Source organism: Eurytemora carolleeae, unplaced genomic scaffold (genome assembly GCF_000591075.1).
Source record: "Eurytemora carolleeae unplaced genomic scaffold, Eaff_2.0 scaffold979, whole genome shotgun sequence".
NCBI classification, from domain to species: domain Eukaryota; kingdom Metazoa; phylum Arthropoda; class Copepoda; order Calanoida; family Temoridae; genus Eurytemora; species Eurytemora carolleeae.
In genome coordinates, this window is record NW_019396877.1 from 135,313 (window position 1) to 154,690 (window position 19,378).

Below are 19,378 nucleotides of genomic sequence, written 5' to 3' on the forward strand. Positions count from 1 at the left end.
TGTTTAAATGCAAGAGATTACGCGGTTAGCAGAAGTCATATCATTGCGATCTAAAGGAAAGAAAACAGAACTTGAAAAGTAAAAAAAATGTACGGTACACTTAGTCCTCCTTATTTTAGACGAAATATTACTTTGGACGAAATGAAACTTAAGACCAAATGTTACTTTAGACCAAATGTTATTTTAGAACAAATGATTTTAGACCAAATGTTACTTTAGACCAAAAATTACTTTAAACCAAATTTTACTTTACACCAAAAGTTACTTTAGACCAAATATTACTTTACACCAAAAGTTACTTTAGACCAAAAGTTACTTTAGACTAAAAATTGCTTTAGACGTAATGTTATTTAGACCAAATGTATACCTTATACCAAGAAAATTTAGACAATATCGAATTTAGACAAGACGTCACTTAAACTAAAATGGATTAGACAAAATGTTACTGAGCCAGAAGAGAAAATTCATTTGGCGTACCGTCCCGGGTTGCCGTACATATTCTGTAATTATACTGTACAGCTGGCTCTACCCAGTGAAAATTCGGCCCGGGACTTAAAATGAACCGGAGTTTACAATATGGAGTACGGCTCAGACAAGAAAAGTGGCTCGTTGACAGAAATTAAGGGGTTCGCCCTCCTTTCCTCGTTGCGGGTTGAGGTTGATGTGAATAAGAAGAGAACACTGCCCAACAATATCTAATATAATTTTCCTTTGTTCCTTGAACACAAGGTTTCCAACTTTTAAAAATAGAATTCTCATTTTTAGAATCCTTTCAGACCAGGCAATAAAAACCTCAGTTTATACCGTCGGTAAATCACTAGCCAGTATAATCCTGGAAACTGAGATATACTTTTAAAATAGATTTTTCGGCTTTATTGAAATATTTAGAGATTTCACATAAAATAACAAATTACAAAATGCTTAACGGCATTTACAATGAAAAAATGATAATTTATGTTTAATTTCATTGTGCAGCATCTGAATTTTTCCAACAAAAATGAAAAAAGTTTCAAAAGAAACATAAACAAGGCCAAGTTCTGGATTTTAAAAATGTGGTGTGCCTTTTTTATTTCTTCGAAATTTCGCTATGTTTTAAAAAGGCAAATCAAAATCTATCTTTTTTTATTTTTCAAAATTTCACCGGCATTGCTAGTGTTGAATAAAACCATAAAAGGGCAGACCAAAATTTCAAAAGCTGAAAAAACATGCAAAACAGAGATGAGTTTAAACTTCAAGTCAAAACAAAATGTAAGAAATGCCTAAATGTAAGAGTTTAATATAACAAAAAAGTTTCTGTGCATACATTTTGTTAAAAATTGCCTCCCAACCTAAAATACTTTGTTTACAGACACTGTAGCGTATTTTCAAATGATCCTCCATACAAGGATGAAAATGCTAGATTTACAATGGTACCCTAAAAACTATGTCTGATCAAGAGTGAATTAGATATCAAAGTTTATAATTTTAAAACTGATCATTTTCAACTGTGGTTTCTCTTTCAAAGTGACTTGCGCGTTCATTTACTGCAGGAAAAAAATATGAGAATTGTCAGAATTAAATACGTCTAAATCAGAGATAAGAAAGTTTTAAAAATATGCTAAATTAATTAATTTTATGTTTCATGTTAAAAAATGGAGTATTTCTTTAAAAGTTGTAACCCCTGACTTAACCCCTGAATTGGTATTATATGCAACACGTGACCGCTAGATGGCAGTCCAAAAAATTTTAATGGAACTGCAGCATGGCGTGACGGAACACTTCAATCCTGCTTAGCCTGTCCAGGTAGAGCATATGAGCAGTCTGTTCCAAGGGAAACTTCACGAATCAGGCATTGAAATCTTTGCATGGAGGGCCATGCTTACAGTCCCTTTAATATATTTATTTTGTTGGTGAAAATATACGGTATTTCTTTGGTTTTTTTTGTTGGTGAATATATACGGTATTCCTTTGTTTTATTTTGTTGGTGAATATATACGGTATTCCTTTGTTTTATTTTGTTGGTGAATATATACGGTTTTCCTTTGTTTTGTTGGTGAATATATACGGTATTCCTTTGTTTTATTTTGTTGGTGAATATATACGGTATTCCTTTGTTTTATTTTGTTGGTGAATATATACGGTTTTCCTTTGTTTTATTTTATTGGTGAATATGTACGGTTTTCCTTTGTTTTATTTTGTTGGTGAGTATATACGGTTTCCTTTGTTTTATTTTGTTGGTGAATATATACGGTATTCCTTTGTTTTATTTTGTCGGTGAATATATACTGTTTTCCTTTGTTTTATTTTGTTGGTGAATATATACGGTATTCCTTTGTTTTATTTTGTTGGTGAATATATACGGGTTTTCTTTGTTTTATTTTAGTGGTGAATATATAAGGTTTTCCTTTGTTTTATTTTGTTGGTGAATATATACGGTTTTCCTTTGTTTTATTTTGTTGGTGAATACAAACGGTTTTCCTTTGTTTTATTTTGTTGGTAAATATATACGGTTTTCCTTTGTTTTATTTTGTTGGTGAATATATACGGTTTCCTTTGTTTTTAACATTTAAAAAAAAAGATAAAAGTTACATAAAGCATTAAACGCCTGGTCGCAGAATAGTGTGCTTAATGGTTTGGAAACCGTCTTTATTTTTATTTTTTTTATTGTTTTTGTATGTGTATAGTGGTCTTTTGAATTAAATTTTATTTCTACCAAGCTTTCAAACAACATAGATATATACGTAAGCATGGAAAAAAAGACAAGTTGTCAATATTCTAATTTCTAGAATATTCTAATAATCTTGCTATCTATCTAATGTCTAGAATAGTTCCATTCTTTAGCTGTCTATTTAATTTCTAGAATATTTTAGTTCTCATGCTATCTATCTCATTTCTAGGATATTTTAACTCCCTCATGCTATCTTTCTAATTTCTAGAATATTTTAATTCTCTTGATATCTATCTCATTTCTAAAATATTTTAACTCACTTGCTATCTATCTAATTTCTAGAATATTTTAACTCTCTTGCTATCTATATAATTTCTAGAATATTTTAACTCACTTGCTATCTATATAATTTCTAGAATATTTTAACTCTCTTGCTGTCTATCTAAATTTTAGAATACTTGTAACAGTTTGCCGTGTATTTATTTCTAGAATATTTTTCAAAAAATAAAAAGCAAAATAATTTAAAACACAAAAGAATTTGTACAGCAATGGAAATGGAAAAATAATCTGTGTTTTAATCATCAGACATTTATCATATATACTTATATATGATGAATGGAGAAAAATGGTGAATATATGTATTATATAATTTATTCTTTGATGTANACATTTTAGGTTTAAACAAAGTAACAATACAATAATACAAATGCTGGGTGAGTTAGAAACAAAATAAGGAATAACTAGATTAGGAACATCAAATGAGGAACATTGACTATTGAGCCAGATCTAGGAACAAGAAAAAACTAGGAGTTTTATACACTAAGAACATGAGAACAAGAACAATAAATGAAATACATAATCTAAGGAACAATAAAAATCCTGTTAAGGAGCAAATTCATTCATTCATACTTTACATGAACAATAGTCAATAATAGGAACATCATAAAGAAAATTAAGAAAAAAAGATATTACTCGGAAAGCTATATGCATGTAAGTAAGGAACAATATTGCAATTTTGATTAAGTAAGGCCGGAACATTACTTTGCATATGCAAGTTAGATAGAAAAAATATAATATTACACAATACAATACTATAACTTTTTTTAACGATTGTTGAAAATTTTCCGTTAACGCCGTTAATAAAATTGATATATTTAACTAATGGTAATTAAAAAAATAGGAGAAAATGCCGTTAACGGAACGAATGTTTCGTTCTTACCTTTAAAATTAACGGCTTACTGAATTTTTTTTTTTTTTTAATGGATGGTTGGAACTTACCGATAACAAAACGTCTGGAAAAAGTGGGAACGTGCCCAGCCCTAATTGCTAGTAGTTCTGTTTGTGAGCATGGCAGCTCATTAGCTCATTGTACATAGCTATAGCTCGTATGAGACGTAGGGCGGTAAATACAACCGCTGCGTTCCCAATTCAAGGGAGTTTTTTTTCCGTTGAAGACAAATACAAGCCACCCATCGGCTGACATTCAAGCCTGCAACTAGGCTAACGGTTTTGCCTGCAACGTGGAGATAGGAGAACTTGTCAGGTGGAGCCAAGTATACCGGCAGTGCAGTACAGACGAGGAACTCAAGCCGAATGGACACCATAGAATATATTCGCCACGGAAGGCGGAGAAGTCTCTGAAAGATAATTTCTCGTTGAATCATAAGTTGATTCAAACAGTAACACTATTATCATTTATTTCCTAATATGTTTAGTGTAAATATAATGATTTTTAGTCCATCTTGAGTATTTATTCAGAACAGTTAAGTGCTCATTCATAAACAATTCAATATGCATGGAATAGAAATTATTCTGTCCAAAGTGTAACATATTTTACGCTTAAATTTATGTATGCAGTACGGGTAAAAATGTTTTTACGACAGAAAAGAAAAGAAAAAAGAAAATATTTTATTTATAAACGCATTTTTAGCTTGTCGTTCTTTTTTATTTTTCTTCTTTTTTCGCGAATTACTCCCTTTATCAAAGTTGGAAACTTGTTGTAACAAAGGTTTATTATTTCTAATGATTAAAAGAAGGCATTAGAAAGATGCAGGATGCAATTCCTGAGAAGCCTATTTTTTGTATTTTTTTGTTTTAATTAAGTTTAGAAACTTGACTTACCGTGGTAACCAAAAAATAGTGGAATCTTCACAATTTACATTATTAATTGTTTTCTGTCATTACAATCCTTAAAAACATTAAGGATGAAAAAAAAACTTTTTACGGTTATCATGTTTGGTTGGACTAATTATACAGTGGGACCCATAAAACAGTGGAGTAGGAAGACGACTATTGGACTCCAGTTTTGTATTTTATCAGTTCAGTAAACTTGAAACACAGCAATGGTGTAGTTGCACACAGTCACAGTCACTTTCTCTTAAAAAGTTTATTTTCAAACTTTTCGGTTTACAAGAGTTTGTAATACACATAAGATTGCAAAAATGTCAACTTCCTATTCCACAGTTTTATTTTGTTTTATGGATCCTCCTGTATTCCCAAAAAAATAATTTATTAACCAGTTTGAAAATAAAAAAACATTTTGAAAAATAACAAAAATACAATTCCCCTTTATGCATTCAGGCATAATCACTATGCTCTCTCATATTAAATATCTAGTTAAACTTAATCTTGTAATGTACACTTTGAACTAGAAAACATTTTTATAACGGAGTAGATAGACTTGGAGTGCATTGCAAGAAGTTAACTAAGATAACGGAGAAGATAGACTTATTGTACATTGCAAGAAGTTTATTTAAATAAGGAGTAGATAGACTTAGAGTTAATTGCAAGAAGTTTATTAAGATAACGGAGTAGATAGATTTGTTGTACATTGCATGTATTTTTTTATAACAGAGTAGATTGACTTGGACTGAATTGCACACAATTTATTTGATAAAAGAGTAGATAGACTTGGAAAGTTGGAGTGCATTGCACGAAGTTTATTTGTTAACGGAGTAGCTAGACTAGGAGTGAATTGCAAGAAGTTTATTTGTTAACGGAGTAGATAGACTTGCAGTGCATTTCAAGACGTTTATTTGTTAACGGATTAGGCACACTTGGAGCGCATTACAAGACATCAATTTTGATAACGGAGTAGATAGACTTGGAGTGCTCAGCAAGAAGTTTATTTAGATAACGGAGTAGAAAGACTGGAGTGCACTGCAAGAAGGTTATTTTGATAGCAGAGTAGATAGACTTGGAGTGAATGGCATAAAGTTTGTTTTGTTTATGGAGTAGATAAAATTGGAGTACATTGCGAGACGTTTAGTCTAATAACGGAGTAGATAGACTCGGAGTGGACGTTGTGTAATTGTTAAGCTTCTCTCTATGTATATCTACTCCGTGATCAGAATGTTTTCTAGTTCACAGTGTACGTTGTATTCTTGTTTAATTTGACAGAGTTGTGAACTGGAGGCTTTAACACCATAGATTGTTTTAATCCAGAAGCATGCAGCTATCAGGCACATACAAGTTAGTACTATTTCTTTTTCAGGAACAGAACATGAACATACATGCCTCAAACTTTTCTAATTCCTTTATCTTATTTACATTACATAGTTATTCGACATCAGGCCGCAAAGATGTTCAGGAACGGCTTAAAATGTTTTCTAGTGTGTGTGTGTGTGTGGGGGGGGGTATTTATACTTTTAATGCATACATGGTGACATATTTGTTTAATGTTTAATTTTGTTATGCAATAATTATGTTAAGGAAAAATACGGCTCTGTCCTGGGAAGATGGGATCAAAGTAATACGAGAGAAGCAGGTACTCACGACAGACAGATAACAATGTGGCTTTAGTTGTTTTGATTTATTGTGATTTATTTTATTTCTAGGTACAAAGGAATTTATTTTTTAACACAAACTATATTTGAATTAAAATATTTTGGTTACATGATGATGTAAACCTTTCATATTTAAAATTTTGAATACTTCAAATGTCAGAATTTAAAATTATAAATATCACAGAATACCCAATTGATATGGAGATATAACTGAATAAAAAATTGATAGTCTGTTGCAAGAAAAATCTGTTTCTATACATTATGTGAGAATAGAACATGTTTTCTTATAGTATAGTATAACGTGGATTTAACGGTTTTGTTAATATTTCAGAAAGTTGAGACATATGATCAAAATTTGACCGAAAATATAATATTTTAGACTTTCTTGTCGAAATATCATCTTTAATGAAAAAGTATGGAATAAACAAATGAATAAGTTTTAAGATTGTTCAATTATAGATTAAAATAAATTTGATTAAAAATAAAAGAAACCGAATACTTCTCACTCTGGTTAGTCCGGGGTGGTATAAACATTTGCTTTTCTAAAAAACAATGAAAAACGAACGTGTATTCAATTTTTAAATTATTATTTTTATTTACTTTGATTAAACTGATTTAAAAAGATCAACGACAATACATACATACAGAATACAGATATCTTAAATAGCTTTAAGTATAGGAAGGTATAAATGAAGTTAAAATAGTCTTATGGAATTTCGTAATGAAATGAGGAAATTATACTTTAAATTTTGAAAGTTTAACATATTAATAATTTACGCAAATTACTTTGCTTTGCTTATGTACATGTGAAAATAAAAAATGAAATTATTTAAAGGATTTTTAAAAAAGATTAACTTTCTATATTGCGATGAATTTCAGGAATCCGGTTTAATGTTAGCCTACAAATCTTTCTATACAGGTACAGATTTTCATCATTAAAAAATGAAAAAATTTGTCTCCATCTTGTTATTTTTAAACTGGAACTGAAATTAAGAAAACTTTAAATTATATAGAAATAAAATACACAATAATAGATATGTATATTATAAGGGGCATACATCTTCTATTTATAAACTTTGCTTTGTCTGTTTGATTATTTGTTTGTTCCCATCCAAAATACGTTTAAAAGTCCATTTTCTTTGTGGTAGCTTACGTAACACCAGGAAAATTTTATGTACGATTAAATTTACAACAATTTTCCTTAAAAAAGTTGATTTCCTATAATTTTTAAATTTAAACATATTGTTTTTTATGTATTTGGAAATATAATTTTTAACGCATAGTTGACCAATTTAATACACCTTAAAATTCATAAACTGAAAATTTAAAGAGGATTTATTTGATATACCCACAATTCAGAAATTTAAAATTTGATTAAAAGGAGTGACCGGCTATGTAAGGTAGTTGAACTGAGTATACAGTGTTGTGGAAAGCTTCTTTCGGAGTCATTTGAGACATATTAAACTTTTTAAAGATTTGTAAATCCTGAGTTTTAGCAAAATTAGATGTTTAAAATTGCTACTTTGGGGGTGGATACGTTTTAAGAAAAAGTTTTTAAAAAATTATTAAATAAAGACGACATAAAATGTAAAACAGTTATACAATAAACTACAGAAGTCATGTATGAAACATGATGAGAAAATAAAAATTAATCTTATCATTGAAAATAAGTAATCTTGTTCAATTATTAGTTTCTATTATCTCATTATTCTGGTTTCTCATTATTCACAAAGTTTTCGCAGATTTTCTAGAATTATTATAGAAAAGACAACATTTGAAGAATTTAAAGAAATCTGCGAAAAAATTCAAAGAAAATAAGAAATTCAATATAATAATGAAAACGAAATAATCGATTTTAGCATTGATTCATTGATAAATTTTTTGAGGAATATGTTCCTTACCATATAATTAAATTACTATATAATTTTTACTCTATTTTTCGTTGTCTTTATTCAATAATTAAAACAAAACTAATTCTGAAATTACTAAAGTAGTACTTTTAAACGTCGATTTTGCGCTCAAACTCAGGATTTACAGATATTGAAAAAGTTTAATATGTCTCAAATGAATCCGAGAGAAGTTTTCACTGCATATACTCAGTTCAACTACCTTACATCGCCAGTCACTCCCTTTAACCAAACTCCAATTAGTAATAAACCATTTGTAAATACAATGGGTCGGTTAGTAACAACTATTTCCTTCAACTCCTGGTCACTATAGGAACACCTTTCCCGGAGGGGAATCCCTTAAGATCAGCAGCGTTGATCAGGTAGATAAAATAAAATGAAGGAATGCTTGAAAAAAGCGACATAAAAAATTGTATTTAATAATTTAAGGGAGTCTTTGCGAAAAATTTTAAAAGCTGATCACGAATGAAGTTAAATAATGATCGCTCATAATTTCACTTCTATCTATAATTCGATAGTTTATCAAAAACACTGTCCAGATCAAGATGACTCCTGAAGAGCTACGTTACCACCAGATGGCAGTGTTTGAATTTATAGGTATAAAACTAGTTATTACATTAGATAAGATATTTATTGAATATCTAGTCTAACTCATAAACTAATTAACAACCATGCTAACTACACAGGAACTGGAGAAGTAATTGACTGGAAACATAAACGGATGACGGAGCAAGAATTTAAGTAAGAATAAAAAATTTGTAGAAATTAAAGGAAAAATAATTAAAACATTTGACATTTGAGCTTGTTACAATGTGAATTGTAAATGATATTAAATCAAAAGTTAGTTAAAAGCATGACATTTTTATTGTGTGTAGAGAATGGGTAAGCGAGAAAGGAAACAATGATAAAATATCAGAGCTTGCAGTCCTGATGAACCGAAAAATTGGAGCGAGGTAACCCAATACAGGAAATACAATCAAAGACCATTTAAACATGCCTTTAAGGGCAATTATTTGATTACATTTAAAATTATACTTGAATTTTTATGTGAAAACATCAATATACTTCATGCACTGAAAAGAAATCATTTTTAATAAATGAAATTGAAAATCATTAGTATAAAACGTAAGATAAAATACAGGGTGTCCCAAAAAACATGGGAATTCAGTGACGAATTCGATATCTTCTTTGTTATGAATTAGCATTGTGTCACCTAATTTTAAAAGCCATAATATTATTATGTCTGCTAGAGTTTATTTTATGAAAAGGATAAAAGACTGTAAATATGTGTCGATAATGTCTCAGCAAGATGAACAGTGAATACGGACAAGTTTACTCTGTTTGTATACTGTGTTATTACATTAGATAAGATATTTATTGAATATCTAGTCTAACTCATAAACTAATTAACAACCATGCTAACTACACAGGAACTGGAGAAGTAATTAACTGGAAACATAAACGGGAGACGGAGCAAGAATTTAAGTAAGAATAAAAAATTTGTAGAAATTAAAGGAAAAATAATTAAAACATTTGACATTATAGCTTGTTACAATGTGAATTGTAAATGATATTAAATCAAAAGTTAGTTAAAAGCATGACATTTTTATTGTGTGTAGAGAATGGGTAACCGAGAAAGGAAACAATGATAAAATATCAGAGCTTGCAGTCCTGAAGAGAGGGAGGGTGATGAACCGAAAAATTGGAGCGAGGTAACCCAATACAGGAAATAAAGACCATTTAAACATGCCTTTAAGGGCAATTATTTGATAACATTTAAAATTATACTTGAATTTTTTATGGGAAAACATCAATATACTTCATGCACTGAAAAGAAATCATTTTTAATAAATGAAATTGAAAATCATTAGTATAAAACGTAAGATAAAATACTTAAAATTATTGTTTGTAGAGTTTGTTGAAGAATTTGTTTCTTGTAATATATTCACTGCCCGTTGTAAACCAATGACATCTTAACGTTTTATTGTTGGAAAACAAAAAATAGTAAACAATTTAATAAGCATGTTTTAGACATCTCACATTGGTTAAAATTTTATAAGTCTTAGATTTAAAGGAATGACTGGTTGCTAAATTTTAATAAAGCAGTTGTGAATCGAACATACAATATAAAGGAACTAATTAGAAACTTGACACTATCATTCAAATTAATTATATTTAGTAAAAAAATGGTGCAAGTACCATTGAAAACGGGAGAGGCAAGGAAAAGAAGCAACAAATATCAAACTGAGGGATACATAAAGGTAGATAGAGTTACATAAATGATAAAAAAAAAATTTCCGTTTTATAATTATTAAGGAGTTACTAACAGTATCCAAGGTCATACAAAATATATTTCAATTAGTAATTCTTTACTATACATTTTAATACGGCAATAAATCTTTTAATACAAAGAGAACCTTAAAAACAAGCTGTTGACACTAACAGATATGATATTTATGACATACATTATACATATCAGGTATACTGTTTAAGAAATTGTTAATTAGCGGTACAGTCCAAATAAGGACCACAAAGGTAGGCTAGGCTCGGATATTCAAATGAACAGCGTTTGTTTGTGGGTTATCATATTCATTTCATGCGTTATACCAATGAAAACATTTTACCAACTACGGGGAAGTAAATCTACTTGAATTCCAATTTCTATAATCGTATTTAAAGAGAAAAACTTATAGCTATATACATTTTATTAATTTTCCTTCAGGTTTTCAATCCTTCCCTCCACACTGATATGCTGACCCCTATCTTTATCCCTCCCATCCATACTTCATCTTCTCCACCAGCAAACCCAGCAACTATAAGTAGTAAGTAATAAAGTACTAAAATAAAGATTTTTGTATTTTTAATTAATAAATAGAAATTTTACACCAACATAAATTTCAATTATTCTTTTTAGATGCGGATACGTTGAGATATCATGGGAGTACTCTATAACTGTACACATAATTTGTTAAATAAAAAGACGATAGTTACACGAGTTCGACCCTCAGACAGGAGCAACGAGACTTCTCTCAGGGTCGGAGAAGCCCCTGGAAGTCCAAGATGAATGGGGTAAAGATACCAACAAGGTTTTTCAATTAAAACGCACCGAGGAAGTCAAATATCCCTGTGATCCTGTGATACAACCAATGTTTTCCCAAAGTTCAGTCAGAAATAGTATTCTCCGTCAGTCTATTAGAAAGAAACAATTTTTTAAATCCATGATATCTGATAGATTAGATCTAGACCTGGACGGGAAAAATCTCTTCTCCTTGAGCAGGTTCAGCTTGTAAAGATACCAGCAAGGTTTTTCAATTAAAACGCACCGAGGAAGTCAAATATCCTTGTGATCCTGTGATACAATTCTCCGCCAGTCTATTAGAAAGAAACAATTTTTTAAATCCATGATATCTGATAGATTAGATCTAGACCTGAACGGGGAAAATCTCTTCTCCTTGAGCAGGTTCAGCTTGTCAGATCAGATAATAAGTGAGAGCGTAGAGGACTCCGAGGAGGGTGGAAGTAGTGACCTGGAGAACCAAAGTGAAGGAGATTTAAATTGTTCACCCTCCAGAGTATCATCCCTATCTTGCTACTCTCTAGATAGTCTAGAGCAGCGGAATATAAACAGCTTCTTTACGTGAAGCTCTAAACTGGATCAAAATTGTCATAAATAAAGTATATAAACATTTATTCTATTCTAGATAAAATAAAAGTTTCCATTTGTAATCTTAATTGTTCATCTGAATTAGTGGATGAGAGTTACAAACAGTCTGGTATAGATAAATATAAGATGCTTCTAGAATATTCTCAGTTTGCATAATTAGTCTTGACACTTTAGAATTCTAATGATCTGAACCTTCTTTATCTAATTAGGTTGGAGGGTTAAAGGCAAATAAGCGAGAATAGCTTAGTTGGTTTGTAAGGTTAGTTAGTTTAGTTAGAATAGATGAGAAAGCTTTGCAAGGTTAGCTAGTTCAGTAAGAAAGATTTTTTGGGGCTTTTTATTGTTAAATGTTAGCAAGTTTAGTTTGAATATTGAGGCTGGCTATTTATTTGCTAGTTTAGTAGGAATAGATTTTTGGTTGGTAAGAAGGATTTTGGAAAGTCAGCACGTTTGGTTTAGAGGGTTAGATTGATTATGTAAGGTTAGTGAGTTTAGTTAGAATAGATTTGTGCGCTATTTATTTCCTCTGTTTTATTTATTTATTCACTAATTTAGTTTGATTACATTTATTTATTTAGAAATAATTACTGGCCGCTAATGTTGAAATTGGAAAATGTTGTTGAGCTCTATTCTTGCTACTACCTACTAATGTTGAAAGTCGAAAATGTTGTTAGCTTTATTCTTACTACAAGCCGCCAATGTTGAAAGTGGAAAATGTTGTCGAGCTGTATTCTTGCTATTAGCTACTAATGATGTAAGTGGAAAATTTGTTGAACTTTATTCTTGCTACTAGCCGCTAATGTTGAGAGTGGAAAATGTTGTTGAGTTTTATCTTGCTAATAGCTACAAATGTTGAGAGTGGAAAATGTTGTTGACCTATATTATTGCTACTAGCTACAAATGTTGAAAGTGGAAAATGTTGCTGAGTTTTATTTTAACTACTAGCTGCTAATGTTGAAATTGAAAAATGTTGTTGCTAATGTTGAAATTAAGAAATGTTGTTGAGCTTTATTATTGATACTAGCCGCTAACGTTGAAGAGGAAAATGTTGTTAAGCTATATTCTTGCTACTTGCTACTAATGTTGAAAGTGGAAAATGTTGATATATATAAAAACGATATCTTTATAATTTGCCCAGATAAAGGATTAAAAATTGTACTATTGTGAATCCAGAATGTAACTAATTTAATCATGGGTCACTTTAAAACCGTCGTAACTACCTTTAAAAAAGAGTATTTATCTTAAAATCGTTAATATAACTTGACCAAACCAGCGGAGAGAGGTGAGCAAAAGATTCAACTGAACATAAAGAAAGCTAACAACTGGATTAAAACTCCTATTTCAAATTTTTCTTCTACATTTCTACCGTAAAACCCTGATCTAATTCAATTTAACAATGAATCTGAACAATTGCAAAAAACAATAAAATTCAAATATATTTTTTCTCAAATTCATTTGTATCCAGATGAGATAAACAATCAAACCCAACCTATATAAAAAAAAATAACATTCGTATCCATCCTCAACATTTGTATCCAGATGAGATAAACAATCAAACCAAACCTATATCAAATTCATAACATTCTTATCCATCCTTAACATTTGTATCCTAATGAGATAAACAATCAAACCCAACCTATATCAAATTCATAACATTCGTATCCATCCTTTACAACATTCATACCAAGCCTATCATTACATTCGTATCCAAGTATCCAGATCAGATAAACAATCAAACCCAACCTATATCAAATTCATAACATTCGTATCCATCCTTAAATTTTGTATCCAGGAGATAAACAATGAAACCCAACCTATATCAAATTCATAACATTCGTATCCATCCTTAAAGTATCAAGATAAAATTTTTTTTTGTAAAAAAGTTGAAGAAATATAACTTAAAACTTAAAAAGTGAAAAACGTATCTATTTTAGCCCGAAAATGATAAAAACTCACACTCGTATCAAAAGCTGTCATAACAGCTGTCAGTCTCTAAGAAATATTACTAAACTAAAAAAGTGAAAAAAGTACCTATTTTAGCCCTAAAAATGATTAAAACTCACACTCGTATCAAAAACAGCTGTCAGTCTCTACGCAGGCATCCCACCGAAATAATTTATTTTATATCTACAAAATTCCTCCCCCCCCTACTCATACCTTTTAAATGACCGCGGCATTCACGAAGTGAAGCTTTCCCACCCTCTCCTCTCCCATGTTTGGACTTCAGCCCCAGCCTAAATATTTTTGTTAAAAATAAAAATTCTGTTTGGTTTGGCAACTTTTTTCTGCAGAATCTTTCCTACTCTCTGAAAGGTTTCACATCGATATGTTTAAGGATATCTACTCGATATAAAGCAATATTTATTAATACTTATTTTAACTCTAACTCTGAAATTAATGAATATAGAAAACATATGCCGGTTTTAGAAAGTTTAGATAGTTATTTGCAATCATCCAGAACAAAAAGTTTTATCAAAATTAAACTTTTTTAGGTTTATGGGACGTTTTCAAAAAAAAGCAAAAAAAATCATTTCTGACACCCCTAGGCTCAGTACGTCAATATGATTCACCAAATCCATACTGCAGTCCTTCAATTATCATACAGGGAAATCTTCATCTTTCTAAACATCCCAGCTGGAAAGATTTGACAGGTTCTTCATATTTTTTTTTGTAATCAAATGGTTAAAAAATTCAGTGAACCTTTTTTTTCTCGCAAAATCAAAGGTTCAGAAAAGCAAAAATGTGTATATATATTTTTTCTATCAAATTCTAGAATTTTATTAAGATTGAATCACAGAATTTTGCAAAATTGTAATAAAAAATTCGTAATTTTCAGTTCTGGTCTATTTTTTTTATGAGAATTTCTTTAAATCCTCCAGTTCAAAAAACTAACAAATAACGCTACTTGAAATATCAAAGATAAAAACTACAGTGAGACCCTTAAAACTGTGGAATATTAAGACGACAGCAATTATCTGCATATTTAATGAATTGTTATAAAGCAAATGGTTTTACAAAAACCTTAAAAATCAGTTGTTATGTGAAATGGGTCTGTGCACACTTCACAATTAGTCTAAAAGTTGTCTTCCTGTTCCACAGTTTTGTGGTTCTCACTGTAACATTTTTTAAAAATATTGATGAAACAATGTATCACTGATTCCACAGAAAGGACTAAATATGTGTACTAATTTGTTTAAACCTTTCACAGTACGTACAATATATTGCTTGATACACGAAAAAGAGTTTAAATGAGCATGTATCAATATAAAAAAAAAACATATACAAAAGTGTATGACCTTTAAGTAAATTATACCATTTGTCTTATCTGTGTAATTTCTACAGCTAATAAAAAAAATATTTGATAAATATAAAAAAATACTGAATTCATACAGGATGTCCCAATAAACATGGGAATTCAGTGACGAATTCTGCTATGTTTACAATTTGTTTGTTTATGTTTTGACCATGCATACGGTTGTACTTCGTAAAACAAACAAATTACAGTAAACTAACAGAGTAAACTTGTCCGTCTTCACTGTTCATCTTGCAGAGACATATAGACAAATCTTTATAACAGTCATTTACCGTTTTCACTAAATAAACTCTAGCAGACATAATAATATTATGGTTTTAGAAATTAGGAATTACACTGCTAATTCATAACAGAGAGGATATCAAATATTCGTCACTGAATTCCCATGTTTATTGGGACACTCTGTATACGTTCATTGAACGATATACGTTCTATACATTTTTAAATAACTTTTTCCAACTTATGTTTTTTTAAGGATTAAAAATACAATTCCCAGAAAAGACGACATTAAAGCAATATTGTATCAAGTGTATTTGATGTTATAACAACACAATTGGCCTTACATTCAGTAGCCTAAAATAAAAAAGTGAAATGATCAGTGCACACTGTACCATTGTTGTGTTTTATGTTCATCGAACTAAAGTCAAAACTTGAGTCTAAAAGTCGTCTTTCTATAATTTCACAGTTTTCTGGGTCTCACTGTAAAAATGAAGGGACACATGTATGTATATGTATCAAACCATGATACGAATACACTTAAGTTTTTAATCAAAAAGCGTTTACAAAAGTTCATGACTTCATAGAAAAGAATACTTTATTGTCTTATTTGTGTAATCTGTAAAACATTTTAAAAACACATAGTATAAAGATTTTTAAAAAATTGAAGATTGTATAACATTCAGCAAAATATATACAATCAAGGGGATTCCTGAAGCTGTAAATTATGTGTTTCTTTCTTTGCCAGATTTTAATTCTAGCTGAAGTGCAATATTAAGCAATTAAAAAAACGAAATTTGAAGAAAACTTAAATTTCAAATTACTTGTTTACTTGTTTACTTGAAGAGGAACTTCTAAAGGACCATCTTGATCCAAGGAAGAAGTGTCAGCTTTACTGATGACCCATAGCATTTCCGAAAACAGATGTTTGATAGATGACTTCATCAGGGTAGGGGCACTTGGCTCAAATACATGTTTTTAAAATATTTGACATTTCTTGCATTTTTGATGTTTTCAGGTAGTGCATTCCACTGCTGAACTATTCTATTGGAGAAGAAGTGTTTTCTTATATCCAAATTGGGTCTGGAAGCTACTATACAAAGGGACTGTTCACTTGTTCTGGTTACTCTCCTTTCAGTGTCACCATACAACTCAAACCAAATCTTTCTGTCCACATCATCTATTCCATGTATGATTTTGTAGGTTTGTACAAGATCGGTGTATGTTCTTCTCTCCTCCAGTGTAGTCAGACCAAGTTCTTTTACCCTTGTTAGATAATCGGTTTCTTGTGAAAACAAATTAAAAAATCTATTTTTTTAGCCGATGTTCCTCCCGGGATACCCATGGGTTCCCTCTAAAATAATTAACCTATTTGGTGCGTTTCAATAAATTGAGATTTTTAAAGTTTTTGAAAAAATTGGAAACGGATCAAAAATATCAGGAAATGGACCTAAAATTTGAGGAAACCGATCAGCAAAATTAGATTTATTAAGTTTTTGAAAAATGCGGAAACAGATCAAAAATATGAGGAAACGGACCTAAAATTTGAGGAAACCGATCAACAAAATTTGATTTTTAAAGTTTTTGAAAAAAGCGGGACCGGATCAAAAATATGAAGAAACGAACCTAAAATTTGAGGAAACCGGTTAACAAATTAAGATTTTTAAGTTTTTGAAAAAAGCAGAAACGGATCAAAAATATCAGGAAACGGACCTAAAATTTGAGGAAATCGATCAACAAACTGTGATTTTTAAAGTTTTTGAAAAAAGCGGAAACGGATCAAAAATATGAGGAAACAGACCAAAAATATTGGGAATCCCCTCAAAAATATTAGGAAATCCCTCGAAAATATTTGAATAAAATAAAGGGGAAACGGATATACAATTCTGGGAAATCTATCAAAAAAAGAGGAAACTCCTCAAAATTTAAATTAAAGAGGGATTTCCGAAAAATTTGAAGAAATCGCGGAAACATCTAAAAAACCCACTTTTAAGGGGTTTCCGCATATTTTTGATCCAATTCCGTGTTCAGTTGTTTCTGTGTTGAGGCGTTCCATGTCACTGTTAAAACATACTCCACAATAAATTTTACTCATCAAGTTCTGGGCTTATATAGGGAGTGTTTACAAGCTGGTGTAGAGGTGGAAAAATTGTGGTTCAGAGGAGGTATCGAGTATTTTAACTTCTCAAAATTGCAAGCTCCCTGGTCCTTGAGGACCCAAAAGAGAAGGAGAATAAGAATAAGGAGGAGAACAGGTGATAAACCGAACCACCATGTTACCACCCAGTTCCAGCACATATCCATGAGAGCCCCCCAGTCCGAGGAGAGGTCCCTCCTCTTTCAGTTTCAGAAGCATCAGTTTCTAAGGCAACAAATTAACTATTATTAAAGTCTCCCCAATCTCCTTGTTTATATAAATGTTTAAATTATCAAAACCTTTATTATTATTATTTTATTATTATTTTTATTATGGTTTCCATTTTTTCGGAAAAAAATTTCCACTTTGGAAATGGAATAATACGGAAATTTGTTGCGTAAATCGGGATTCCGGGAAAATGGAAACTGGAATTTTTACGGTTAACGTTACAAAAACCGGAAATTCTTACGGTTTACGAAATGGAAACCGGAAATTTTCCAGTTTCCATTTCGTAAACCGGAAATTTTAACACAATATTAGACATAGAAAGCAATGTTAAAACATTAAATGTTAAATCATATTACTTGACATACATTAAATACGCATTTAGTTCTACAATTATATATTCACAAATATTTCACTATAGTTCATCATGACTATTTTACAGTTAGGGCTGGGCGCGTTCCTGGTGGAATGATCGTTCTTTCCAGAGAACGAACTGAACGATCAAGAACGATCCCATCGTTCTGAAAAAAAAACGAACGCTTAGAACGCGTTCTTAAAAATGTTGGAACGATTAGTAAAAGAACGGAACGGGAATTGCTTGAAAAGAAGCAAGAGCAATCCCATAGATACCAGAGACAAAGGCACAGAAAGATTCACAGAATGTTGATCCCACAAGCTACAACCAGAAACAACAGTACCAGCAGCAACTTCAGTGGAAGTTTCAGAAATATTTGAAAAGGTATTATAAACCATTTTAGGAAAGCATACTATGATACAAAGATGAGATCTACACAAACTGAAGAGAAGCTACCCTCCAATATCCACAAATTTAGAAAATCATCAAAACTTAATTACTGTCCATTAACTTAAACTTTTAACAACCTAAATTATTTGCTTACATATTGGACGCAGAGGAGAAAATATATATATATATTCCCTCAAAAATTTAAAATTTAACATTTTTCTTATTTTTTTTCTTAAAACTTACAACAACAACAAATAAATATTCTCTCCTATGTTTTTACTTTTTGTTTTATTGATTGCATTTGCATGTATATTTACCCCTGTAACCTAAAGTTCCGAAAATTTTCAAATGTTTTTTTGAGGTGATCAGGATTTCTGTGTTCAAATATTAGAACCATCACGGAGGTCTTGATCACCTCAGTAGAAGAATATTTTACCAAAGATAGTCAACGAAAAATTAAAAACTCTTTTTTTTTTAGAATGTCTTATAACGGACTCATCCAACAGTATATTCTGACGATCGAGTCATTAAGGACTTATCTGCCCAAGATAAACTGATGTTACCTTGTGTTGCAGAGAGAAAAATCCCATTTGAGATACATATGTTAAAAAAAATTTATGTATCTCATACCTACACACAAATTTTTCGATGACATAGCATATTTCTTTAATTTTAAGGTTTCAAAATTCTATATTTTTCAAATATGGGTGTTTTCGCGAAAAATGAAAGGGGATATAGA

At 30.6% G+C, this 19,378-nt stretch overlaps 1 protein-coding gene across 4 annotated transcripts; it reads left to right on the forward strand.

Annotated features, from left to right (window-relative positions):
• The first annotated feature begins 5,337 nt into the window (after positions 1-5,337).
• On the forward strand, positions 5,338-12,071 carry LOC111709640 (uncharacterized). Of its 4 annotated transcripts, XR_002766900.1 has the most exons (11): positions 5,471-6,118; positions 6,359-6,413; positions 7,312-7,351; positions 8,637-8,701; positions 8,879-8,936; positions 9,770-9,824; positions 9,959-10,051; positions 10,519-10,600; positions 11,062-11,161; positions 11,254-11,616; positions 11,800-12,071. XR_002766900.1 is itself a non-coding variant. In XM_023483410.1 (10 exons), the coding sequence occupies exons 1-10, from the start codon at positions 6,096-6,098 to the stop codon at positions 11,289-11,291; spliced, it is 594 nt and encodes a 197-aa protein (XP_023339178.1). In that variant the 5' UTR covers positions 5,338-6,095; the 3' UTR covers positions 11,292-12,071. The 4 variants fall into 4 exon arrangements, 3 of the variants coding, with proteins under 3 accessions (XP_023339178.1, XP_023339176.1, XP_023339175.1); XM_023483410.1 differs by lacking the exons at positions 9,770-9,824; positions 9,959-10,051 and adding exons at positions 9,026-9,080; positions 9,215-9,292 and having other exon boundaries at positions 5,338-6,118; positions 11,254-12,071; XM_023483408.1 differs by lacking the exon at positions 9,770-9,824 and adding an exon at positions 9,026-9,080 and having other exon boundaries at positions 5,340-6,118; positions 11,254-12,071.
• The last annotated feature ends 7,307 nt before the right edge of the window (positions 12,072-19,378 follow it).